Below are 25,681 nucleotides of genomic sequence, written 5' to 3'. Positions count from 1 at the left end.
AGCTTCTGACCGTTCTTGTTATATCTTCGAGCTAGATAACCCGAACTTTACTATTTTCTCTTGCAAAAGGTATTATAAAGAAAAAAAAATAGACTGAAGAAAAATTTACAATCTGTTTGGCACCTTCATCATTCTTCTGCTGGTTGTAGAGTTTGATTGTCAGCAGTTCTATACTGACTCCTGAGGTGTGAGGGGGTGAGAAACATGATGCACAAGCTTCTATCTGTTTCTGATCTGGTCATATTCTAGATCTCCTTTGAGGCTTTGACTGCTAATTGAGAACCCTAGCTAGTTGTTTTCTTTATATGTTCATTTTCGCTTTTTTTTTTTCTTCTTCTTTCCCAACCATCGGATAGTACTTGAAGTCTTTCTTCTCTTTCTGTTTTGCAGTTCTGCTATCTTGTGTTCCATCTAGGGTTTTATCAGCCTCTTGTTTTTGTATGCAACTGAGTCAGGAAAGATCCATGATTAGAACAATTTGTAAAGATAGAAGGATCTGTTGAATTGATATCAAAATCCAAGTAAACCCTTCAAAACTAAATGGTGGAAATTGCATAATTATCATCGAAATACGAAGGACAGAAATTTTAAGTTTTGTCAGAGTTTCATGAGACCCAAATGATGACTCCTTTGAAGGTTTTTGAATTTATTTATTGTTTCTTGAAAAAACTGTCTGATACTGTAATATTGAATGTAAATGTATGATCATTTGATTATCAGATTAAAATCAAAGCAAATTAAGAATATTTTTATGTTCATGGCCTCATGCATGATTGCCACCAATTTGACAATGCCGGTTATGAATTTATGTACTTAACTATTGAATCTGTAGCTCAGGACTCCTTATTTTAAGGCAGCTAGCACTAGTACTGGATACGTTTTGTACACTCTTCAAAACCCTTATACGTAGCCTCGTGATTGAAATACTGACAATCCTATTTAATTAATTGTTAAACATAAACAAAAGTAAAAAAATCCTTTGTACAAAAAAAAAATGATCCCACCGGCCTTTCTGGTAAGTAAACATCCAATCACACAATTCAACTGTGGTAACCGGACAGCGATATTTTCAGTCTATTACTTTTTTTCCATCTTTCTTTCCTTTAATCCCTGAACTCTGATGGTAAATTATTGAGCTTTCATTATGACGGTCGGTTAGAGATATAAAAGATTGAAGAGAATGAACGGTTAAAAGTAAGAGAACGAAAAAGGAAATGAGATTTCGATAGTAAAAAAGTACTTGAAATCTTGTTGTGATTTGTGACAGTTTCATTAGGTCTCTACTCTGTAGGTTTTCATGAGCTTTTCCAGGGCTCAGAATCGAAGGATAGTTGTCAAGCTGGGCGCCACACGGGGGAGTGCACCACGGTGGCTCGTCCATGGCATGTCATCGTCGATTTTGAGGTTAATGTGGTGGAGCCAGCAGCTGACTACCTACAATATATGCTGCTTATACTTAGTCAATGCGTTAAGAATTTTGGTCAAGGATACGACTCAATAAGAGGGGACGAAAAGATTGTTAATGGTACTCAAAATCAAAGGGGACCATTACTTTTTACAAGTTTTTTTTTTTAAAAAAAAAGTTTAGGTGTTTTTTGCCATTCCTGATCCTCTGGGTTATTTTTGGGGCTGATTCCTGCAAAAAGCTTGCTTAGAAAGGTTTTTTTTTTCAACAGTAAAGTCTCTTTTCCTTCATTTGTTTCCTTATGGGCCCTAATCCAAGAGGGGCAATAACATCTCACGGAATTAATACCATATTTCTATCACAAAAAGAATTAAAGAAAAAAGTGTTTTATAAAAAAAAGTTCAGATCTACCTACAGAATTTCTTCCAGTTTAATGTTATATTTATTGAATTTTTTATGAAAACATCAGATAAAATAAAAAAAAATAAAAAATATAAATGAAGAAATCTTTAAATATTAGTATTATGTAGGAAGACTGGTTTACTATATTAAAGCCAGCTCGACATTATGATTGGATTGTAAAATTATGGTTTAAAAATAATTTAGTTTGAAAATTCCTATTAATAAGAAAATACTACCTCAATTTTCTTCAAAAAATTATAGATTTCGGATGAATATTACGGCACACCTCAATTTAGGCTTTACCAAAAAAAAAAAAAAATCATTCTTTCCCGCAATAGGTTCGGCCCCTCGATGAGATTACAAACCCAAAAAAACGAGGAAAACAAATAAAAAGGTCTGTCTGGGCCAAGCAGGTTCGTTGGTTGGGACGTTGCATTCGTTCATTTGAGGGTGGGCTATCCAGTGGCTTTAAAGCCCAAAGCCTCTTCTTTCTAAGATTGAGCCATACTTGATTCGCCCCATTAATAGCTTCCAATGGTTTTTCATTTTCTTTTTCTTCTTTTATTTTCAATTTTTAAATTCAAAATGAGGTAAAGAATTTCAATTTCCATTCCACTTGGTTCAAGGATAATGGTTTCGCATAAGTTGAAAGCAAATATGCAGTGGATTTTTTTGTTTTTTTCCTTTGAAGAGCTTGCACTGGTAATAATGCTACGAATACGTTTGGCCACGTATCTAACAACAATAAACTAGTGCAAATAGATCTAAGAAATCAAATAGAAAATATGGCCTGGGGTCGACAGAATAGTTTCCTACCTTTTTTAATATATAGTTTTATACATACGAGGAAGTCCAAGGAGGAAAAACGGATTCAACTTGAAACCGTAGAAATTATCTTAACGGCTAAGCCAAGTTTTGGTTGTTTAAGATACTTGTCTGTCCAGTCTAGCAACAGAAGAAAATTACTAATAGTTCCTGCTATAATTGTCACGCTTTAAAGAGTTCCAGCTAACTAATATCCCCGAGTGTCTGAAAAATCTCTACTTTGTGTGTCTAATCATAAAGGAATATATACAAGATTCAATCTAATCTGTCTTCACTACCTGTCAGAACCATAAATCAGCTTTCAGCTGCATCGGGTGCTATAGGCTATCTTGGTCTTAATCCACAAGTAATACATACCAGAATCTGTTTGAGGTTTTCAGGTTTGCTATGGAAGAGTTTTTCCTTTCGCTTGTCAAAAAGCTAGCCTTTCTAGCGAGCCGTCCAGTGAGTCTCTCAGGCTGCCATTATTTAAAGAGTTGCAATCCTCCTATCAGGGCTTTCACCTATTTCGTCTGAAGAGTAGGATGCTCTCATCGCACATGGAGTCCCAGAAGGAGCATGTTGAAATGTGAAAGGACTCAGTGACGTCCACCTTTGTTTAGGAAGAGCACCACCAAATCGCCCCTGGTCAAAAAGAGATATTGGCTCTGCTGCTGCACGTTGTTTTGTGGCATCGTCCACATATAGCAGATCATCAATCCTTGCCGTTATGTTGAAAGCTAGGCTTTCCATGACTCTAGAATAGCTCTCAAGAATTGATTGTCCCACATCCTACAAAAATAAAAAAATTTATTCTGATCTCTTTACCTTTAGCATATTAGAGCACTTCACCAAATGACAGAAAGACAAAAAAATAACCATATAAATTATAACAGCACTCCCTCAGTTTGTCTACTTAACTTAAGGATGCATGCCAAAATTAGAATTCCATTCAAAACAGTTAGCTCCATATAAACTTCCAAATTATATATAACTTTGACTTCGTTCAAATTCCATTAATATTCAACCAGATCATTGTTTTTCCTACTCCTGGATAAATATAAAATCACTTGTCATCTTAAAAAATAGACAAACAAGTGCACAAGAACTAGAATGCTTTCAATACTAATTCATGCTAATTAGAGGAAGTACCTTGTTATGCTGAATCTTACTCATGTCCAAAGAAGTCTGTGGAAGGCCTGGAAACCGTAGCCTTAAGTTCTGTAAGAGTGTCTCAGCCCGCTTAGCTAGAACCTTACTCTTTTCCACGTCACCAACAATACCCTTGACCTTGCCACCCCATGATGACTTTCCAACCTTTGCACGAAGTGAGTGCCTCTTCAAGTATTTCTGTTTCCAAATATGCACAGAAGCCTCGATCCTATTTGCTATTTCCAGAGTAGTATATTCTGATGACAGGTCTAAGTAATCAAGAAGACACTCAGGGGAGAAATGGTCAGCAGTCAAGTAACGATACATTACCTCACCCAAACAATCTTTCCCACACTGGAAGACAAGCAAAAAACCCATTCAAAAAAAGTAATATATTAGGACACTGAAACCCAGAAAGAAAGACAAATGGAAACAAAGAGATGCATGAGCAATAATATGTTTCCAAAAAATAATCAGTCAAACAGCATAGTGAATTGATAATTGTGGGAACTAGATAACTTCAGATCCAAATGACACTTTCAGGTCGCTGAACCAAAGGGTTTTGCCTTCAGCAGAAACATAACAATGCATGAAAATTAGACACAATTTGTCTCATGGATTCCCCATCTAATATCCATTTTCATCTCGTTACAATTTATCTCATGACACATGGAATAATTTTTACAAACTATAGAGCACAGTCTCATTACCTTGGGCAAGCTGTTCAGGTAAGCATTCGGGATTTCCATCTCAGCCAAAACATTGCTGTTAATTGCCATAACAGCCTTAAGGATCTGGTGTGTACATTCCTTACACTGCTGCAATCTTTTCCTTGTATCCTCAGATAAACCGGTAGGGGGAACCTTGGGAAATGGTAGCCACCACTTCTCTTCCTGTCTAACAGAAGGCCTCCCAGATGACAAAGATGAAGGAAATGTCTCAATTTCATCAGTATCAGAAACAACTACCCCGCGATCAGCATAATAAAACTCAGAGTCATGAAAGCAATCAAGAATGCTTAGCAGCATTGCATCAAGTTTCTTGAGCGCTGGAAGGTTTACATATAGATCTGAGCGTGGCCGGGCCACCATAACCTCAAAAGTTCCCCCACCTGGAAACTCTTGCAATGATGGTTTAAGCTCCACTATGGAATCACTTACACACAAAAGCCAGTCCATCTCTCTACGCCACATCATCTTCCTTTGTGGTGATAATGGCTCTAACTTCCACAGTTTCCCAAACACAGAAGCTGCAAAAATTTACCGAATTGATTTGGACTTCAACTTCTAGTTAATGATGAATGAAAATCAACTAAAACAGAAAATGAAAGCAGATATAAGAACTAATTACCGGAAAGATTTGTAATGGCATTGGAGATGGCAAGAGCAGTACAAACTCCTTTCCCTCCACCTGACATATCTTCTCCAAGCAAAAGTTTAGCAAACCTTTCCTTCATCATTTCTACTTCTGCAATAACAATAATAGTAATTGAAACACAACTAATCCAAAGAAATTAACATAGATGAGTGATAAAATCAACTCGGACTCTGCAGAAGATCTTCTCATTTTATTAGGCTTTGTTCGGCTCAAAAGTCCCCTTTGTACCAGAAAGGAGAAGAAATCAGAAAACTTGGAGAAAATGAATTCTTGCCTTATATTTTCCCTATTTTTCCTAGCAGATTTGGTATCGAGTTAAAACGAAATAATCAACGGAAAACTATCCAACCAAACAGGGTTTTAGGAGATCAAAATCGGCAACGGCTCTAAACAACCGTCACTAACTAAATAATATGTTAGCAAATGCAGCAAAATATTCAACTCAAAGTCTTCGGTTTTCACCGTTATAAACTAAAATTTCCTCCAAAACCTTCAACGAAGCGACAAATTCAACTCTCAATTTAGAATGTGCTAAAAAGAACATGAGCACGAGTTGTAGTAAACTCACCGGACATTTCGGTCTCCGGTACCTCTGCTTTCTTCGCAGGAATGGTCACGTGTCTACCACCAACAACCGGCAACATCACAGGAACCCGCACCGTAAAGCTAGAACAATCAACGAACTCTGGTCCCGCGAGCGGCGAATAGGTCAAAGAACTCGAACCGCCTTCCTGGTCAAAACGATTACAACAAAACCCACTTGAGCTCTCAGATTCGCTCACGTCGGCGCTCAAACTATAACTCTCGAACCGTTCGCTTGTTTGACTGAAATCTTCCTCAGACGAAACGCTAGCCATTCTTCAAGATCAATTGCTCAACAAAATTCCAAAGTTTTATCAAGTCCAAGCCAGCATTAAGGGACCGTACGGTTTTCTTTTCCGGTGAAGGAATGGTTAACGGACGGCTGAGTAGAGTGGAGTTGAGAAAAGAGAAAGCAAATAATAAAGCTTCAAGGAGGACAGTGCTCCGCTTCTTTATTTCGCTATCTCGTTCATTTTGCTGTTAGCTTTAACCAGTCCCCCACAATGGAAGACAGTGGCGGTTTCAGTTTTTATTTGGCGGGTGATGACTGCCCCACGTTGGATCATGGAGCGTGACGAGCACGCTCAGTGAAGGAACTGGAGATGTGTTGTCACGTGCTGAAATTGCTTTTGCAAGAAGACATTATCGTAGGAGGTACAGTTGTTGTGATATATTTAATTGCGTGGATGAGCTTAGTTTGAGGTTGTTAACGGGATGGTACATAGATAAAGCGTAGGTTAAGGAGTCCCCACCATTTTTATGTCTCCTTTTAATGCAATGCAGAGCAATGTTTTTGCCTTTTTTTTTTTTTCTTTTCTTTTTCAACTTTAATGTTATGGTTGGATTTTTAATTTGATGATTTGTTTGAGTTGGATCTCCAAAAATAAAATGAATGGGACAAGGATTGCTTTTGGAAGTCATTAATAGTGTCAAATCTTGGTCCATGGTCCATTACCAGTTATTATTCTTTATATAAACTTAATTATGTCTTCATTAGTGAGTTAGGGAATTGGCATATATACTCCAATTATGTTTATGTTCATGCTGGGACTAAAAAACTAATCAAGTATTAGGATTTGTATGAGCTGATTGTAACTTGATTGAGCTTTCAGGAAACATATAAATTGGTTTATTCAACCATGTTTTTTTTTCTTACTAATTTTGGAAGAAGATTAGTCTTCACTTGTTGGAAAGAAGTGGTGGTTGCTGCTTTTGTTGAATAATTAAAACAGCAGATGGCTGCCACCTATTATTATTTAACAATATTTATAAGATTAATACACAATATATTGACATACATTATCAATTAATTAAATAGTATCACTTCATTAATAAAAAATTTAAAAAATTAAAAATCCTCATAAATAAATATTTTTAAATTTTATTATTGAACATTGTTTTAAAAATTAATTTATATTTTTTATTTTCTATAAAAACTTAATCATAACTTAAAATTTTTAAATTAATTTGACAAATCCATTTATAAATTTCGACTGTTTAATTTTAAGAGTTTAAAATTTGTAAAAGTGAATATTACTATATTGAATAAAAGTAATATTCATAGTTATAATTATAACTAAAAAAATTAGATAAATGGAAAATTTTACTTTAATTTAAACAATTTAACCAAACAAACCCTAGCTACCATCATGATTCATGTCAATCACAACTAATCACCGCTCCAACCACCACATTCGGCCTTCAACAATCTTTAATGGAAGAGCAAAAGTACTAAGCCTTTCTCGTCCCTTACCCAAAAGCAAGTATCAAAGATTATCAGATCCCCAAATCCAGTTTCTCGTAACTAGCCAACAACACAAGAAATCTCTTGAATCTTGATCTCAGGCCTGCCATCTCATCATTTTCGACAACAGTTTTTCATAATTGTTGGTAGCTCATCCCTCTGCGGTGGTTCTACAACTGGAAAGACCAAGATTTGGGAGGAAGAATTCGCCCAACAAGACTGTGGAATGGATGAGTTTTTGGCGGTTCTGGGTTACTAAGGTAAAAAGTTCGGACATGGCAGAAATTGCTCAAAAGCTTGAGCAGGAAGAGGCAGTTATGTGTCAAGAAAAAAAATTTAAAGATACTTATCTTTGAATGCTTCTAAATTTTTAAAATTATTTAGTAATAAAATAACAGCATTGATAATATATAAAATATATTTATTATTAATGTATCAAATATTAATTCATATTTATAATCGGAACTAACACTTTGTAACAGTAATACCTCGTAATTCCATTCCCCAATCCCTTACTAACTTTGAGATGCTCCTATTTGCTTCGCTATGCCGTGAATATGAGATTTCCTACCCACAAAAAAAAAAAAAAAGAAAAAAAGATGGGGCTAAGAACTCAAATGAAAAAAAAAAATTAGACACTGTAATTAACCAAAAACGTTTGGTAAGTTGTAAATATTCATGTAACAAGAAAACTAGTTTTTTTTTTTCTTTCTAGTTGGGATTCTGCTTCACGCATATTTACCATTTTGTTTCAAGTTGTATCATACTTGCTGAAAACATGTCAGAGTCAAATTTGTATAAGTTTTAAGCTTTTTTTTTTTTTTTTTAAGAAATAAAGAATAAAAATTGATAGCAAAATCTATTGTTTAGATTATTGCAGTTTATTTTTATTCAAAAGGACAAAAAAAAACTCTTATGAACTGGGCTAAGACAAGTTACTAAGGCCAGAATCTGTCAGATGTCAACAGAAAAATCATTTGTTCACCATTAGGGCTTCTAATTCTTTAATGATTGGGAAGCCCAGGCAAACTAGAAGTCAGTCTTCACCTCATCTTATATGTATATATCTGTGGCAGGAGAATTACCTAGGAGCTTACAGTCTTGAAAACATTTGTCTTGAAAGTGAAACTTGAGACAAGTGCAATTGCAAGTTGGCAGTTGCTACCACATCTTAAAAGACAGGTCAGGAGTCCACTTATATGTGTTGTGTTGTGAATATATGAAGGCAAAACATGACTCTCGATTATGTTGTAATCCAATCGAGTTGATGTAGTAAAAAATTTAAGTTTAAATTCGATTTATAATTCGAAATTCGATATTCGATTCAAATTCGATCGAATTTTATTTTTTAAATTCGAACTCAATTCTTAATCGAATTTAAGTTATTCGAGTTCGTTCGATTAATATGTAAAAATAAATTCGATTTATATACTTGATAAGAGTTTAATTATTTATGCTCGAATTCAAATTCGAATTTAAAGTCAAAATATTTTATTAATTAAAATAATAAAAATATATTTAAATATAAAAACTTCATTAAATTTGTGAACTACTCAAATCGAATATAAAAATATTCGAATTCAATTCGATTAATAAATTAAATTACTCGAACTGAACTTAAACTCAACTCGATAATAATCAAATCGAATTTAAATTTTTTTCAAATCAAATTCAAATAATTTACTAATATTAAAATATTATTTACATTCTTACTCTCAATCTCAACTAAAATAAAAAAGCAGAAACCAACTAAAACTGATCAACTACAGAAGCTGTCATCAAATTTGTCTTTTTGTCCACTTCACTTCACGTAAATTAACACTGGAAATAGAAAAAGATATGACAACTGACTTGTAAATAATTATAATAAAATAAACAAAAGTCCGAATGAAAGATAAGTTCATATAAAAGGAATTGTAGATTTTTTTTATTATTATTGAAAACTTCTGCTTGGATTCGACTGACAAGCCCCAATTTCTAGCGTAGATTTTCCGAGGCTGTCTTTTTCTTTCTTCAGGGAAGAATTACTACTACTAACAGTGAAAAAAAGATTCAAGATGCCAAAACGGCATCACTTAAAGGAGCTATTTCCGCCGGGCCCAAAGACAACCATTTCATGGCGAAAATTTCCAAAGAAAACTAGAAATGGCAGTGTATTTAGTAGTGTTCACAAGGTGGACGACTTCTTTTCCCTTTCCTTTTTTGATATTAGATGATTCTACACGCTAGCCCTAGCCCCTCGCTCCTTATTAATCTTCCCCGCTTTACGGGCCGTCTGAGAAACGTCGGTCCCAATCTGTTATTAAAAGTCTCAGCTGGGCCGAAGAGCTACCACCGCCATAGTCACAGCCCTTTCTCTAATCTCCAGCTTGTCTGTTCCCTTTCGACTGCTAGATTTATGGGTTCGGTTTCTGCCTTCAATGAGCCTTTAGATTATCCAAATGCTCGCAGAGACGACTCTGTCGTTGACGATTACCATGGCGTTAAGATTGCCGACCCTTATCGATGGTTATCTTTTTTCATTAATTTTCCCCATATATCTTTTAATTTATTCATATTTAGATCAATTATTGTGAAATTATTATTCGATGTTTCTTTTATAGGCTTGAAGATCCTGATGCCGAGGAAGTAAAGGAATTTGTTCAGAAACAGGTAAAATTGACTGAATCGGTGCTTGAAAAGTGCGAAGCAAAGGATAAGCTTCGTGATAAAATTACCAAGCTTTTTGATCACCCGCGTTACGATGTTCCATTCAAGCGAGGCAACAAGTATTTCTACTCCCACAACACTGGACTTCAAGCTCAAAATGTCCTTTATGTCCAGGTTTGTAATCCAAGAATTCTATTCAAAAGTGTTGGTTTTTTTCTTTTTTATTTTGATTCAGGAGCTGACCTGATTTTGGGTTTTTTCAGAATAGCTTGGAAGGAGAAGCAGAGGTTTTGCTTGACCCCAATTCGCTTAGTGAGGATGGAACGGTGTCGTTGAGCACGCTGTCTGTGAGTGAGGATGCTAAGTACTTGGCATATGGGCTTAGTTCTAGTGGCAGTGACTGGGTAACGATTAAAGTAATGCGAGTTGAGGATAAGTCAGCTGAGCCTGATACTTTATCATGGGTGAGCTAGTTGAACTTTGTGTGTGGTAATTAGTTGAAATGTCTGTTGGTGAATATTGAGCTTACTATGCATCTTAATTTTGTTCACAGGTGAAGTTTTCAGGTATAAGCTGGACCCATGATAACAAAGGGTTTTTCTATAGTCGTTATCCGGCACCCAAGTAAGTAAAAATGATGTTTTAATTGGAGTAAAGACTTTTTGGATTTTGAAAATTGAAGATAAGGTGATGGTATTTTCATCATGTAGAGAGGGGGAAAATGTAGATGCTGGGACAGAGACTGATTCTAACCTTAATCATGAGCTATACTATCATTTTCTCGGTACGGATCAATCTGAAGATATTTTATGCTGGACAGATCCTGAAAATCCTAAGCACTTGTTTGACGGTAGTGTCACAGATGATGGAAAGGTAAGTTGATGTTGTATTTGGGGAATGGGAATGTAGGCACAACTTGATGGAATTCTAGATTTCATGTCTTCCTCTTTGTGTTCAGTTGGTAACATTAAGCAACTTTTTTAACTTTAGCCCACTTGAAGAAATACAATCTCACTGTATTTTCATGTTTCCTAAAGGTTTAATCATAAATGCTGTTAATGAAACTACTAATTCACTATTCTAACTGAAAAAGAGCCTGGCTATCAAATGTCAGGAGAGAACAAATTTTGTATTTTCTCATTTTTTTCTTTTAAATCTTGTTGTGCAGTATCTTCTCCTGTCTACTGAGGAGAGCTGTGACCCTGTCAACAAACTATACTGCTGCGATATGTCCTCACTTCCTGAAGGTCTTGAAGGTTTCAGGAAAAAGAATGGCCCACTCCCGTTTGTTAAGTTAGTAGATCGATTTGATGCACAGTATCAAGCCATTGCAAATGATAACACTGTTTTTACTTTCCTTACTAATAAAGATGCCCCCAAATATAAACTAGTCCGAGTAGATCTGAAGGAACCAAGTAACTGGGTTGATGTCATCCCGGAGTCTGAAAAAGATGTGCTTGAGTCAGCATATGCAGTAAATGTTAATCAAATAATTATTAGTTACCTGAGTGATGTGAAGTATGTGCTGCAAATAAGGGATTTGAAAACAGGATCATTGCTGCATCAGTTGCCAATCGACATAGGGTCTGTTAATGGGATTTCAGCACGGAGGGAAGACAGTGTGGCTTTTATTGGTTTTACCAGCTTTCTTACTCCTGGTATTGTCTATCAGTGCAATATAGGCACTGAGGTTCCAGATATGAAGATATTCCGTGAAATTAGGGTGCCTGGATTTGATCGGTCAGAGTATGAAGTCACTCAGGTGATTATTTTGGGAATTTGGTGACTTAAGACTTCTATGGAGTGATGGTGTGCATTTGATATGTTCTCTTATGATTTCCATTTCAGGTATTTGTGCCAAGTAAGGATGGTACCAAGATCCCAATGTTCGTAGTGGGCAGGAAGAACATTAATTTGGATGGATCACACCCTTGTTTGCTGTATGGATATGGTGGATTTAACATTAGTCTCACACCAACATTCAGTGTAACTCGTATTGTACTTACAAGGCATCTGGGTGCTTTTTTCTGCATTGCCAACATTCGTGGTGGGGGAGAATATGGAGAGGAATGGCATAAAGCTGGTGCTCTTTCCAAGAAGCAAAATTGCTTTGATGACTTCATTTCTACTGCCGAGTATCTTGTATCTGCTGGCTATACTCAGTCCAGAAAGTTGTGCATTGAAGGTGGAAGCAATGGTGGGCTTCTCATCGGGGCTTGTATAAATCAGGTGCACTGAAATTTGCATGATTGATTTTCTCTCTTTCTCTCTCTTTTTATTTTTTTTTCAGCCTTTATGATTATGTTACGTGTTTATTATTGAGCTATTTTTTTTTTTTGGCAGAGACCTGATCTTTTTGGTTGTGCTTTGGCTCATGTTGGTGTGATGGACATGCTGCGATTTCACAAGTTCACCATTGGTTAGTTTGGTCGGCATCTTTTAGATCTATGGAATACTTCTGTTAGTTTTATATGCTGATCAAGATTCTGTTTTGAAGGCCATGCATGGACATCTGATTATGGCTGTTCAGACAAGGAGGAAGAATTTCAGTGGCTAATCAAGTGAGTTAATTTCCATTGTATAAAATCTTGTATGTAAATCAAATCACTAGCTTTGTAACACATTTATTTAAATCAGACTTCTATTGGCAAATATCGGTGTTGAACTTAGAGATGTAAAAATGGTTTCCCCACCCGAGGGAGAAAACAAAGCTTAAAATACAGATGACGTGAAAACAAAGCTTAAACAAAGTTATTTATTGTCTACACAATTTTCAATTTTTCTTATTCTTTTGCAGGTACTCGCCACTACATAATGTACGAAGACCATGGGAACAGCACCCTGATCAGCCATTGCAGTACCCGTCTACCATGCTATTGACTGCTGATCATGATGATCGAGTTGTGCCATTACACTCATTGAAGTTATTGGCTGTGAGTCCTTGAATCATCAATTCTCATATATTTCACCCATCTTTATATCAAAACCCAGAAGCTCCCCAAACATATTTTCTCTTCTACCCTTCTACTGTATTTTAGCTCATGTGCAAGGCTGGTGTTGTATTCTTTCTCAGACAATGCAATATGTACTATGCACGAGCTTAGAGAAGAGCCCCCAGACCAACCCAATTATAGGCCGCATTGAATGCAAGGCTGGACATGGAGCTGGACTTCCAACACAGAAAATGGTATGCATTAGATTTTATTTATTTATTTTTATTCATTGCTAGACCATGTAATATTGGCCTTTGGCTTTGTGTGCGGCAGATTGATGAAGCTGCTGACCGATATGGATTCATGGCTAAGATGTTGGGTGCATCTTGGATTGAGTAGTGATGGAATGATAATCAAATGCCTGCCGGGAAGTATTCTATTGCATGCACTTCTTTTTATTTTATTATTCCTTGCAAAAGGGTTCAAGAAACATTCTTTTTTCCTTGTTCAACGAGAAGGAATTATTGATCCCAAGTTCAAATTAAGAAACAAATGTGCTTACTAAACTCCACTAGCCATTTTAGCATATCCGTCATATCTTTATTTTAATTTTCATCTCGTTAGGATTGGAAATGAGCATACTAATTTTCATGGTTCTTTCCTATCTATAAGAATACCCTCGTACGTGTTATTAGTTGTCCAAATAAGCCGGTTTTCAAAGCGTGAAACTTTATAGTTTTTACCATTTTCCTTCCCTCATATCCATGTTTTATCAAATGTCCAAAAAGAGGCGTTTTCCAGCGCCTGAAGCTTTTCTTTTACCATAATGATACGGGGCTTCGCTAGACCATGCCGCGTGAACCATCATATGGGCCAGATAGATTAAACGATCTGTGTGCTACGTATGAGCTGCGTTGGTCCATGAAGCTAAAAGCTAATGTTAATTTTGTCATGCTTTACCATTAATGGGCCCGTTGCCATTTACAAGGATATGGGCTGTTCTAAATTACACAGACACATAAAAGAAATGCGCTTGCCTTACCATATATAATATGGGCGGCGTCGGGTGATTGGTCCATTCCGCTAATCCCCCTTGTTATATTTTTACCATAATATAAATATCAGATGCTATTTCTGGTCCAAGGGAAATTTAAGAGGCTAGCGCGGATTCATTTTGTAAGATAAGTGGCCGTACATAACCTTCAAGAGAAAAGCCATCAATTTGATGACCTTCTTGCTTCACTAACACAGCAATGGCTAAAGCCATATCATTTGCATTCTCGCAGTAACTGAATTGTAATATACCTAAGCAAACGCTGCAGAATTGAAACTCCACTTCTGATTTAAGACTAGTTACTTCTTCAAGAATTGAACCGAGCATTGATTGCGAAAGCGAGGAATGGAAATAAATATTCTCCTCGGTGCCGAATAGGCGTAGGAGGCATCCCGAACATACCTAAAACAAAGACAAAAAAAAAAAAAGCCGAATTGGTTTATTTTCACGTAGTTTATCAAACTCAAATGTAAACGCAATAATAGAATGGATTTGGACTGGGTAATTTGTGGGTAAAAATCAAACGAGAAGGTCCTGGACGACGTAATAAGGCAAGGAACGAACGGCGACGTTGAGAAGCAGCATATCCGTGTCGAAGGAGCGGTCGTAGCTCTCCACTGCTGCTGAGCTGCTAACCTGCTCGGATTCGGTCATGTTGGACATTTCCGAACTGCTTTTAGCGAAATGTTTTAAAGAGAGTTGTTTGGTTTAGATGGCGGCAGTCACCAGCGAAGTGTTTATTAGTTCAGATGAGTTTGAACTTCAAACACAGCTGAATTCGTACGTACGTACTTCAATACATAATCTTGACCGTCAAAATCGCGGAAGAATAAGCCAAATGTTCGCCGATTGGACCTCCAAAGCCCAAAACCAAGCAAAGAAAACGTAGAGTGCCATGGCCCCATGATGTCATGCGCCAATTCTGAAAAACTAATAAAAACAGCCCATTTTGTAAGTAGATTGTGGATTAATTCGTAAAATATGTTTACCGTGAAAATGGATAACAGTTTTTTTTATCAATCTATCATATAGTTTTTGTTAAGACTATTGAAACTAAAGAATAAAGATGATGCTACCGTCATGATTCTTAAATTAGCAAATGTGTGCATATTTTATTATTGTGATCTAGTTTAACTCGTTTTTCTAAGGGTGAATGTTGGTTTCCGAGGATGTAATAATACAATCCACTTCTTTATGTTTGTTGGGGAATGCTTTGACTAGTTACTTAATTGGAATGATGGCTTCCAATTCTTTATGATCTTTATTATCTTTTCAGCATAAAAGTAATAAAAAGCAGAAGAAAAAAAAATGCAACTCAACCAGCTATAGAAAATTTATCATTAATAGTACGATTACGGAATCAGAAAGACGTCAGTTTGCTTTCATTTTCAGTCAAAACTTCAGTTCTAGGATTCAACCATACTGCAGCAACAGCAAGAAGCAAATGCCAAGATAGTTATGAATTACAACAAATGTGCCTTGACAATGTCATTTCACATTCTGTCTTCTCTCCTCCTTGGACCACATGAAATGATTTCGTCAACTTTAAGAATCATCTCAGCAGCCTCAGTTGCAGAGAGCAATACAGCTAGCTTGACTTTGAAGGATTCAGAGATTCCTAGCTCAGCCATATCTCCAACCTGTTGAAACAAACAAATTGGCCACAGCAAGGAAGAAAAACTATAAGGATTCGATGTTGTTTAGTGGAATACAATCATACCCTGTCTTCTCTACCGAATAGGCCATAAACCATATCAGTATTTGAATCTATACATTAGGATTATTACTCCCAAGATATTGAATCTCTTTATAAAAAGTTCATGAGCCATTAGTCTGTAGCCGTGCTAAGCATATCTTAGCAGGTGTACTATAATCTAAGGGTAATATCTTTTAAAATGCAACAAGAAATTATAGATAGGACATATATGCACCTGCCAAAGAAACAAATCCAAGCCATCTTCAAACAAACAATACATAATAGATTCATTAGATTCTAATTTGATTTTTAAAATAATTCAATTTCAGCACTTACAGATCCAGAGATGACATCAATCCCTGCATTGCATCCCTCCTTGTGGTGCTCCACCCGAAGCTGAGATACCAAGTCTGCACTGTCCAGACCAGCATTGTCAGCAATAATTGTTGGGATGGCTACAAGCGCTCGTGAGAAAGCTTCAATAGCATGAGACTTCTTCCCAGGAGTCTTCCTTGCTAGGTCATCCACTTCCTTTGCCATTACCATCTCAGGCCATCCACCTCCAAGCAATACCCTAGTATCATTGACTGTCTGAGACAGTACGCACAAGGCATCATGCAGAGACCTTTCAGCTTCATCCAGCACATGATGGCTGGCATAAACAGTAGCATTTCATGGACAATGCAACAATATCAAGGAGAGCTAGAGGAGATACTGCAATACTATACCTTGCACCTCTCAACACAACAGTACAAGCCTGTCCCATTTCAACACCGGAAAAGTGGATTAACTTGTCCTCACCAATCATAATTTCTTCAATAAGCTTGCAATGTCCAAGCTTAATTGACTCTGGGTTATCAAAGGTTGAAGCAAGTTCACCACCTGTTACCAAAAACAGACGCTCTATCCCATCAAAATCAGCATGCTCGATTGCAAGTATGCCTGCATTTGCAAAGAGTTCTTCAGGGAAATTGTAAATCAATTGCCTGTTAACAAAGCAGTTAATCCCGTGTGCTATGATCTTTTGGACCTTTTCTCTCATCTTTTCCTTCTCTGCCCCCTCAATTTCAGCAACCTTAGACATTGAATCAACACAAACACGTGCACCATATATCTTCACTTTATCAGTATCCATTGCAGTATTCGCAACCAAAATCTTAGCATTCTCTATTCGTTTTGGCTGTCCAAGCCCTATTTTCTTGTCAAGAATAAATCTGAGAGCATAAATTTTAAGTTTAAATCAATAAAAATCACAATATGGGAAAGGCTGACATACTAGAGACCTAGCCAATCCCACCAGAAAACTATTAAATTAACATTGAAGGGGATGAGAGGCTCATAAGAACTCACCCCTCATCTAAGAAAGAATCCTTCAAAGATCCTCCAGGCTTCTTGATAATTTGGATGGCCTCTAAATTTGTGCTCCCCTGCAGTTTCAAATAGCATGCAATACAAACTTGATAAGGAAAAATGGAAAAAAAAAATCAATTGAAGTAATAGAACAGATGAAAGGGGAATTCTCAACACAATTCCCAAATCAAACTGCGTTGAAACACTTATCTTTAATATTGAAATGTTAGATGCAGAAAAATGATCACCTTTAACCTCATAACAGCATCCACAGCAAGTTGTGCAAAATGCTCCTTATCCTGAGAAAGAATTTTGGAACTCAATGTAGTCATTGCAATTTTCATCAAATCTGACTTAAATTTCTCTGCAAAATTCAGAAATGCCAGGTGCATAAGAAACAACTACAATAGGGTAGAGACAAATTCTAATGGCAAGAAGAAGTCAATTACAGATTTTATCAAGTCAAAGACATTAAAGAAAGTTCGATGAGGAAGTAACAAAAACTGAAACATTAGGGAAATAATACAAAACATAGAGCCATAGAGGTATCATACATCCATACACAAATAAAATGAATGTACTCATATCCAACAATATTCACCTGCATTCTCTTTGTTATCCACAACCCTCTGTAACAAAGCATTATGAGCACATTCAGCTGGCATGCAATAACCTATAAAACCAGCATACATTGTTATAAACTTAGAAACAGAACTTATTTGGCAATTGGCACATCAACAAAATACAAGATAAGAGATAAAACCAAATATACTCTAGATACAAATGCAATGATGCTGCAATTAAGTTCAGAAACAAATTTTGAGCAAATAATATAGAAAATATGATGCTGAAAAGTTTAACCTTATCAGGAGTACAGAGTGAAGTATTAAAATTTAACAGTTAAATCTCATGTTCATCTTTATATGATAGAAGCAAATCAGAAAATATTACACAAAAGAATGACACTGTTAACATCCCTGACACCTTTGCTAATGCTGTAGAGATACGGAACCTAGATAACAAGCTTAAATTCAATGCAGTTTAATGCCATTGGAATAATACCACATACAAACCTCAAAATATATATGCACCATTTAGTGGAAAGAAAAAATATATATTATAAAAAATTAAAACTGGGTTGAATCATGACATGCAAGAAGTAGCATAAAAGAAGAATAATAGGAAGGTACATGAGGCCAAAAGAACCTGATATTATAGTCATGGGATGAATCTTGGCTGCCACTAGCTTTTCTGCCTCCCTTAAAAGCTCTCCAGCCAGAACAACAACAGAAGTTGTCCCATCACCAACCTCATCATCTTGAACTTTTGATATGTCTGAATTTTGTATTAAGGTTATAATCTACTAATATAAAAAATATTTCCACATAAAACCAATGATTATGGTAGCATGGCTCACTGAACCATTCACAGTTCCATCATGTATGATGTAGTCTTGTGCACCAAAAAAATTTTCATCAAAATCATTCAAGTTTTTAAAATGTTGCAAAAAATCAACCATTTTACACATAAAGTGTAGTCAATAAAATGAAAACCATTATAAGGATACCGATTAAGACTTCTGCAGCTGGGTTGTCAATATGCAGGGACTTTAAGATGGTAGCTCCATCATTTGTAACAGTGACTTCATGTCCTCTGCCTGTTGACTGTAAAATTTTATCCTGCCAGATAATTTCACCAACAACAAAGTCAACAATTTAAAGTAGAGAAGAACTGTTACTAGAGTCTTTTAATTTGTATACGCAATGAGAAAAACTTACCATTCCCTTTGGTCCGAGGGTTGTCTTAACCAAGTCAGTAATTGCAATTACCCCAACAAATGATGCCTGATAAAGAGCACGCACATCATGTGTTATCGAAAAAAAGATACCAAAAATAGCAAGAATGCAATAAATTTATAATCACAGAATTCCAAACAAGTAGTATTTTTTTTTCCTTCAAACCATATTATCAACATTAAATGTATATAAATTATAAATTAAATTGACATACCATTCGGGCACGCTCCCCCTTCTCTTCACTAGCGTCATCTTTAAGAATTTTTCCAATCTATCACATTTACCAAGCAAAGCATAAGCAAAAAAAAAAAAAAAAAAAAAACTTCAAAAGAAAGTATAAAAAAATAATAAATCTACCTAACTGAAAACAGGTAATAGTAGGCAAATAACGCACCGCCATGGAAAAGAACGTGGACGAGAGTAGCTCGAGCTTTGGTGCTCAAATAAACACCTGAATCAAGAAAAAGAAAAAAGCAGTATCTTTAATCCAACAACGAAAAACGAAACATATAAAAACAATCGAACCCCAAATCCTGCTGAATAAACCCTAAATTTGTATAATGAGCCGATAAAATGTTACGTTCAGCATTTTTCACTTCATTCCCTCATTTCACAACTAATCAGAATAAAACAGTAACATAACCGCGAAAAATGAAAGTGAAAAGCGAAATAAAGCCGTAAGTTTCAGAAACCCTAGAAATCGTTGAAATGACTAAGTTATTACCTGATCTTATGCGCGATGAAGAGAATTTGAAATTGAGATCCCGCCGAGAAGAGGAAATAGAAGCAGGGTTTGGGTTTTGCCTCGGGCCTTTGCTTGCTCTAGTATAAACTGTGATTGTTACAAAATAAGATGTTTCACCAGGGTTTTGGATTCTGTGTTTTTGGTATCCGCAGATTGATTTGACTTTTTTTTACTAATCTGTGTCAGCGGTTTAAGATTACACGTGGGATTGTATTATTGGATAATTCTTAAGATGTGATAAGCATGATCTGAGGGGATTACCATATTTATTCAATTTGTATCTGAAGGCCTTAAGTGAAGACTAGCGAATTAAGAAGAAGAGAGGGACATGAAAATTAATGAAATTCTCTTGAAGGGCTTTTAGTCTAAGTCCTAAAAGGCCCATGAAGTTTGTGCATGATCCATAACTTGGACCAAAATTCAACATTGTTCAAGCTTAACATAGGATCCAGAATCACTAATCCCATGAAATTTTCTCGGTGTTGTGTTATTTTAATTAATTAATTTATTTTTCACTTTTATTACAACTCAAAAACATATGTACATTGAACTTCCCTTCCTAAAAAAAAATATATGTGATCTTATTACAAGATTAGTTTAACTAACACTCAACATTCTTTTGTATGTTCCTACTTACTAGTATTTAAATTAAAAAAAAAAAAAAGAACAGAAATTGAAACCTCAAAATCTCCACAAATTTGACATTTGAATTCTAGTATCCGATGTCTTTGCGAAAGTTTTGAATCCTTGATATAAATTGGAAACGGGAGATTGTTTCATTTTGGTTCAAGTGCTGCTCTTTTAACTTTGTTGAATTTTCCATGCTCCTTGCATTTCAAAATAGTTCTATCAACAATTTTGAAAGTTGAAGCCCATATTCCATTAGAAACAAAAAAATTTGGCTGAATTCTTGCCAAAGCTTAAATTTTTTTGATTAAGAAAAACATAACAATGCTGTCTCAAATAATAATAAATGGTTGAAACTTGAACAATTAGAACAATGGGAATACAAATCTATAGTAAGAAAGAATTTGCGACCTCGAGCTGAGGTCTACTAATACATGCTACGAAGTTCACATAAGCACAATTTAATGGCCCAAGTAAAAAGATTAGGAGGTAAAATTCTACTCTTCAATCATCTTCATCGACCTAAGTTGGACAGGTTTTCTCTACCCAACTCTGGATTCTTTATTCTATGCTAACTTACAGGGGTCGAGTGCTTCGGCCGCTTGCCCTACCGCAGAGGAGTGCATTCTTGGGGATCGGGTATTCATCCCTGAGTGATGTTGAGGTTGTGTATACACGCAAGTAAAACTGTTGTCCAAGGTACTGTCTTGCCCAATACTCCGACCTCAAGTTCCACATTCCTACGTTGTCAAGTGCCACATAAACGGCAGTCCACGATTTAGGATACACCTGCATTCACCGCCTATCAAATATTACTATCTTGTTCTTCTTGGTCGATCTCTTTTGGTTGGAAAAAGTGAATTTTAAGATGATCTAAATGAAGAAAGATGGTTGATTTGTTACCTGAGTGGTACAACGTGAAACTGCGTCACGCAGGTTGTATCCCTTCCTACTAGCTGCTGTCCATTGCCCTCCGTCCATACTGCATTTCAAAATGGTTGAGAAACCAACATATCAGCACAGCATAATTCCAAGCTTATGTCTTTTAGATTATTTAGGTGAAATGATGTGCTTACCCAACAACAAAGAAAGAGTAGCCATCAAGATGCCAGCTCTGTACGATGTCTTCATTGTTCTGAAATATAATCTCAATAAAAGCCCTGTAGTCAGCATTCATAACTGAAGTGTCAAGGTATATCCATCCGCCATAAGGATTATCGGATATGCTTCCAATGCGAAAAACTCCTCCAATTTTGAAATAGTCGGCAAGTTTCAGAGGAGTGTCCGCTGGAACAAAGGAAACACTGTTAACTGCATATCTTTGCTTGCCATTAACTTGCCCTGCAGAATTTGCAAGCCTGATGGTTCTGGTTGTGTTAATGAGACCATAGTGGTATGAACCCTGAGGATTAGGCCTTGGTCCACTTGCTGTAAGGTTTGTCCTGAAACAGAAACATGTGAATAATTAGATTAGAACACATAATAACGTGTTGTTTGCCAGAAAGCTTGTGCAGCTTGTCATATGTTGGTTGAGAATATACCTGATAGAGCGGGCCTGGTTCAAAGACCAGTCAATTTGGATGGTAGGTCCACCAGGAGGAGGACCAGAGACAGGGCCAGCAGAATTGCTATAATGAAGAGTTGCTGTACCGATGAGAACCGGGTTGGTAAAGCGAGTGGAGACCGCAATGTAATAGTCTTGTGCAGGCTGATCAGCTGTAAATAAAACAGAGCATGATTGACCAAGGTGAAGGTCTATTGAAGAGTAGGTAGTTTGCAAAGTGTGTGTTCCCTCCACTTCTACCAACGTCAACCTGTGGTTCTGGATGCGGAAATTGAGAGAATTTTGCAATCCAACATTTGATATCCTAAGCCTGTATGTTTTTCCTGCAATAGATGATGCAAAACATGTTTATGCTTGAATCACATTTTTCCCTTTTCTAAAGGAAGAAAATACTTAACAGAAGAAGGATTTGACTTTTAATACTAGACTGGCAATTTACCTTGTTGAACATTGAAGAAGGCACCCCCAGGTCCCCGACCATTGATAAGTATTCCATCAGGGAAAGGTAGCTTCTTACCACGATCCAGATGAGCTTTCAAATCCTGCAAAAGCACATTTAATTTCTTATTAGCCCGACTAGACTATATATCAGACTTCAATAAAATCAAAATCTTATGCAACAATTGGTATACTTCAAATTAATTATCCCACCAACAGAGCTCAGGAAAACTTTATTGACATGCGCTGCGCCCAGATGGCGAGCTACATGTTTGAATGCATGACAAGAGCATCTAATTAGCTATGGGATGGGACCTAAGTTTAGCATCCCAGGAAACTATCATATGCTGATGTTTTTGGATAATTGAGATTTGAGAGTAATGCTTCATCATTAGGGAAAAAAGAGAGAGAGAGAGAGAGAGAGAGAGAGAGAGAGAGAGAGAGAGAGAAAATAATAAATTGGCAGCAATATTTTCTGCTTTTTAAATCAGAATAAACTCCCAAGTCTCAACTCGGCAGGAAATGACAAAGAAAAGGCCAGTTAGGAAATCTAGGTGTCAAAAGGCACAAGAGCCATATTATCGAATAGCCAAATAAGGCCCATTTGCTTCGTTTATCCAACGCCGTTATGTTGCCGCCACATTTCCAATCCCCGGTGATCCCACCATGTTAAATTTTTGTATACCGCACACCACCACAGTTATGAATAGCACGCATTTTTCAACCTAAAAGCAAGCAAATTTCAATATACCAAGGGTTTGAAAAATGTAGCATGATTACCGTGTAATTGGACTTGTACCAATCTCCAATAAGAACAGTGTAATCACCAGCAGGATCTGGGAAAGGGACAGGAATTAGTGATCGGCTAAGGATCCTGATCCCTCCAAAACCACCAGCGGCCTTGTGGAATGCAAGAGAGGGGAAGTAATAGAAGCTTCCTATTTGATCCTTGACCTGTAGAATGTATGTGAAGTTCTTTCCTGGTGGAATAGGGCAGGTTGTTCCATATACACCATCTTCAAAAGAATTCCTCCTCTGTTGGATTCCGTTCCTACATTTTACAGTTTCGACGTAAGCTACAAATAAGAACTACAACAACTAGTATTTGCTGATTTACAATGTGCAGTCTGATCACGATTCACGAGCCAATTTTTAACTGTATCTTTCATGAAGTTCACTGCTTTGAGATGCTAAACTCCAACCCAAATGTTGTAGCAGTACAGCTTTTTACTCTTTTTCGACTTTACAATAGACCAATAATTCAATTCAACAACAAGAACACAATTATCCAATAGTACTCGATTGAGAGTCTGACATTTTGGTTGCAAATGAATCTTTTAGCCAAGGCAAAATTTTTTACCACTAGTATGTCAGATTTCATAAAAGGAACATATAAAAAGGAATTTTTAAGACGGGTCAAATAACTTCCGGATTAACAAAATATATAAAAATGATAAGACCAATATCTTCCTTTTTCTTGGTCCATATCTCTATCCAAAAATTCCTAATCCACCGGAGCACCTTCCCATATCTTTTAGGTGTGGGAGACAGCTAATAAAAAATGGACCACTCGGATCATGGATGATTAGTGGGTTTTAATTAGGTAGATTAACGACCATTAGATTCAACTTTTTCCAATTAATTCAACAGTTAAATGCTGTCCCTCTTAATTCGCTTTCTAATTACAGCAAAGCGGAGACTTTGTTTAGTTATACACTTAACAGCAAACACTGAGAACGATGCACAATTGCGCATGTGCTCAACTAATACCACGAACAATCTCGTGCACAATCTTTAAAATAATTAAGAAATGAAATGAAATGAATCGGGTCTATTAAAGCCAACTCTGCCATGACATCAACACGTGGATGTTTTCTCTAGCGCCCACGTTTAACAAGGTAGAAAAGAAGACAATAATGTACAAATCTAAAGGAATAAAAGTAAGTTGTATAGTGACCGACCAAGGCAGATGGTAGTCAGAATAATGGCAATAGATTACAGATATGTCCCCCTATGGCAGTGATAATAGTGGGGGTAGATTCGTCTATTGAAAAGAAAGGGGGCGTAAAAAGTTTCCGGCGGAATCTTTGTGGAGAAAACAACGGATGATTGGATCTTACCAGGAAAGGAGAAAAGGCTCGTTTAAGCTGTTAAACACGTTGATAATGAGATTGTCATTGGTAACAGAGAGGACATCAGGCCCTGGAAATTGCCCATTGATGAGAATACCCTGGCAAAAGGTAAACTAATCATGAGCATCGTTTTCATATAAACCAACAACGACTATATATCAATCAAAACCAGTCAGATTATTGAAGGCTCACCGTTTGACGAACGCCAAGAGGGTAAATATCACCATATGTAACATTCCAGTTGAAGAATCTGTAGGGATTTTCAGCCCCGGCAATGGCAAAAAGAGAAGCTATGGAATAAAACAATGCCACTTCCAAGTGAAGCCGCATTTTGGAAGTAAATAAGAAAACGAGAGACGTCCTTTTTTGGGTCTTAGTTGCTTGTGTAGAGAATGTGAAAGGGAAGAAAATAAGATAAAGACTTTAAAATAAGAGGTTGGGAGGAGAAGGAGCAGTGATGATGAGGAATGGCGCAATAAATATTTAAGTGCGGTATAGGGGAAGTGATGTGTGGAAGTGTAATTAAGCCAAGCCGTATGGTATAAAAAAAAAAAAAAGGAAAATTTGGGAAAAGAAAAATTGAAGTGTCGGTGGTGGGGTCCTTATGTTAGCTGACTAGTTGAACTGTGAATGTGTTTGTCTCTCACATGGGTTATCTTTCAAAATATGGGAGGTGGAGGTGTGGGTGGTGCTGGTAGGTGCTTTGTTCTGTTGTTTGCATATATGTGAAGATCAGGTTTAACAGGCAATGAAAAGGCAAGGGACCCCTTAAGATCTAACATTACTTTTCTACCTCTATTTACTGCTGTTTCTGTTTGAATGACCCAATCTAAGGCCTTGTTGGTTTCTTCTGCCTAAGCATGAATTAACTATTTATCGTACTCCTGATTCTGAAACTATTCACAAGCATTTATATTTGTAATAAAGGGCAACAAGATAACTCTACGAGTCCCTTACCAGTTCATGGATTGCAGCAACCAAGGGGTAGTATCGTGACTTGCTTTACTACTACTAAGTTGATGGTTGTTATGGAGGCTACATTGTTAGAGCTGGCAAACAACAAAATCGATGATTGACTGTAGAAAGATTTCAAATCGGCCTGTTAATTGTACTATTAGTTCAAATTTTCATATATTTTACAGAATGTTTTACTCTGTCCAGAGACCATAAGGGCTATCCTCATTTTCTGAATTGTATTACTTATTGTAGCAGAAACAAGTTGCTGTGAACC

At 36.5% G+C, this 25,681-nt stretch overlaps 4 protein-coding genes and 1 pseudogene across 8 annotated transcripts; 1 reads left to right on the top strand and 4 right to left on the bottom strand.

Annotated features, from left to right (window-relative positions):
• Nucleotides 1-2,906: 2,906 nt before the first annotated feature.
• Nucleotides 2,907-6,224, bottom strand: LOC111300517 (rop guanine nucleotide exchange factor 1-like; annotated as a pseudogene). The gene is made up of 5 exons (XR_016340759.1): nucleotides 5,709-6,224; nucleotides 5,114-5,230; nucleotides 4,474-5,012; nucleotides 3,764-4,117; nucleotides 2,907-3,403 (listed from the first exon to the last, which is right to left on the bottom strand). The product of XR_016340759.1 is annotated as a rop guanine nucleotide exchange factor 1-like (transcript).
• A 3,519-nt stretch (nucleotides 6,225-9,743) lies between these two features.
• Nucleotides 9,744-13,614, top strand: LOC111300573 (uncharacterized). The gene is made up of 12 exons (XM_022896233.2): nucleotides 9,744-9,974; nucleotides 10,070-10,289; nucleotides 10,379-10,579; nucleotides 10,669-10,739; nucleotides 10,826-10,988; nucleotides 11,284-11,877; nucleotides 11,964-12,344; nucleotides 12,459-12,534; nucleotides 12,613-12,676; nucleotides 12,913-13,048; nucleotides 13,189-13,302; nucleotides 13,382-13,614. The coding sequence occupies exons 1-12, from the start codon at nucleotides 9,865-9,867 to the stop codon at nucleotides 13,445-13,447; spliced, it is 2,196 nt and encodes a 731-aa protein (XP_022751968.2). The 5' UTR covers nucleotides 9,744-9,864; the 3' UTR covers nucleotides 13,448-13,614.
• Nucleotides 13,615-14,007: 393 nt separating this feature from the next.
• On the bottom strand, nucleotides 14,008-15,293 carry LOC149519517 (uncharacterized). The gene is made up of 2 exons (XM_089758047.1): nucleotides 14,667-15,293; nucleotides 14,008-14,504 (listed from the first exon to the last, which is right to left on the bottom strand). The coding sequence occupies exons 1-2, from the start codon at nucleotides 14,763-14,765 to the stop codon at nucleotides 14,199-14,201; spliced, it is 405 nt and encodes a 134-aa protein (XP_089614173.1). The 5' UTR covers nucleotides 14,766-15,293; the 3' UTR covers nucleotides 14,008-14,198.
• A 120-nt stretch (nucleotides 15,294-15,413) lies between these two features.
• Nucleotides 15,414-19,950, bottom strand: LOC111300285 (T-complex protein 1 subunit beta-like). 4 transcript variants are annotated; one of them, XM_022895953.2, is made up of 12 exons: nucleotides 19,669-19,950; nucleotides 19,339-19,395; nucleotides 19,159-19,215; nucleotides 18,927-18,992; nucleotides 18,716-18,827; nucleotides 18,355-18,483; nucleotides 17,750-17,821; nucleotides 17,397-17,512; nucleotides 17,149-17,225; nucleotides 16,527-17,012; nucleotides 16,135-16,450; nucleotides 15,414-15,742 (listed from the first exon to the last, which is right to left on the bottom strand). In XM_022895953.2, the coding sequence occupies exons 2-12, from the start codon at nucleotides 19,342-19,344 to the stop codon at nucleotides 15,596-15,598; spliced, it is 1,584 nt and encodes a 527-aa protein (XP_022751688.1). In that variant the 5' UTR covers nucleotides 19,345-19,395; nucleotides 19,669-19,950; the 3' UTR covers nucleotides 15,414-15,595. The 4 variants fall into 4 exon arrangements, with proteins under 4 accessions (XP_022751688.1, XP_022751751.1, XP_089614171.1 ...); XM_022896016.2 differs by having other exon boundaries at nucleotides 19,302-19,395; nucleotides 19,669-19,697; XM_089758045.1 differs by lacking the exon at nucleotides 19,669-19,950 and having other exon boundaries at nucleotides 19,339-19,660.
• Nucleotides 19,951-20,648: 698 nt separating this feature from the next.
• On the bottom strand, nucleotides 20,649-24,944 carry LOC111300185 (L-ascorbate oxidase homolog). Its single transcript, XM_022895859.2, has 8 exons — nucleotides 24,643-24,944; nucleotides 24,439-24,548; nucleotides 23,099-23,369; nucleotides 22,320-22,422; nucleotides 21,858-22,203; nucleotides 21,393-21,758; nucleotides 21,220-21,298; nucleotides 20,649-21,105 (listed from the first exon to the last, which is right to left on the bottom strand). The coding sequence occupies exons 1-8, from the start codon at nucleotides 24,778-24,780 to the stop codon at nucleotides 20,893-20,895; spliced, it is 1,626 nt and encodes a 541-aa protein (XP_022751594.1). The 5' UTR covers nucleotides 24,781-24,944; the 3' UTR covers nucleotides 20,649-20,892.
• Between the last annotated feature and the right edge of the window lie 737 nt (nucleotides 24,945-25,681).

Source organism: Durio zibethinus, chromosome 3, assembly GCF_047325235.1.
Source record: "Durio zibethinus cultivar Kanyao isolate XHJ-2024 chromosome 3, ASM4732523v1, whole genome shotgun sequence".
In the NCBI taxonomy this organism is placed as follows: Eukaryota; Viridiplantae; Streptophyta; class Magnoliopsida; order Malvales; family Malvaceae; genus Durio; species Durio zibethinus.
The sequence above is the reverse complement of the archived record's forward strand: the minus strand, read 5'-3'. Positions and strand labels throughout refer to the sequence as shown.

Coding starts and splice junctions, on each gene's coding strand:
- LOC149519517 (XM_089758047.1), bottom strand. CDS start 14,765: ATGTCCAACATGACCGAATCCGAGCAGGTTAGCAGCTCAGCAGCAGTG. Junction 14,505..14,666: donor TGCTGCTTCTCAACGTCGCC/GTTCGTTCCTTG, acceptor TCTTTGTTTTAG/GTATGTTCGGGATGCCTCCT.
- LOC111300185 (XM_022895859.2), bottom strand. CDS start 24,780: ATGCGGCTTCACTTGGAAGTGGCATTGTTTTATTCCATAGCTTCTCTT. Junction 23,370..24,438: donor GAGCCTTTTCTCCTTTCCTG/GTAAGATCCAAT, acceptor TGTAAAATGTAG/GAACGGAATCCAACAGAGGA. Junction 22,423..23,098: donor GGTACAAGTCCAATTACACG/GTAATCATGCTA, acceptor GTGCTTTTGCAG/GATTTGAAAGCTCATCTGGA.
- LOC111300285 (XM_022895953.2), bottom strand. Junction 18,484..18,715: donor AGCTGCAGAAGTCTTAATCG/GTATCCTTATAA, acceptor TACAAAATTCAG/ACATATCAAAAGTTCAAGAT. Junction 17,822..18,354: donor TCCCATGACTATAATATCAG/GTTCTTTTGGCC, acceptor CTGGTTTTATAG/GTTATTGCATGCCAGCTGAA.
- LOC111300573 (XM_022896233.2), top strand. CDS start 9,865: ATGGGTTCGGTTTCTGCCTTCAATGAGCCTTTAGATTATCCAAATGCT. Junction 10,989..11,283: donor GTGTCACAGATGATGGAAAG/GTAAGTTGATGT, acceptor CTTGTTGTGCAG/TATCTTCTCCTGTCTACTGA. Junction 12,535..12,612: donor ATTTCACAAGTTCACCATTG/GTTAGTTTGGTC, acceptor TCTGTTTTGAAG/GCCATGCATGGACATCTGAT.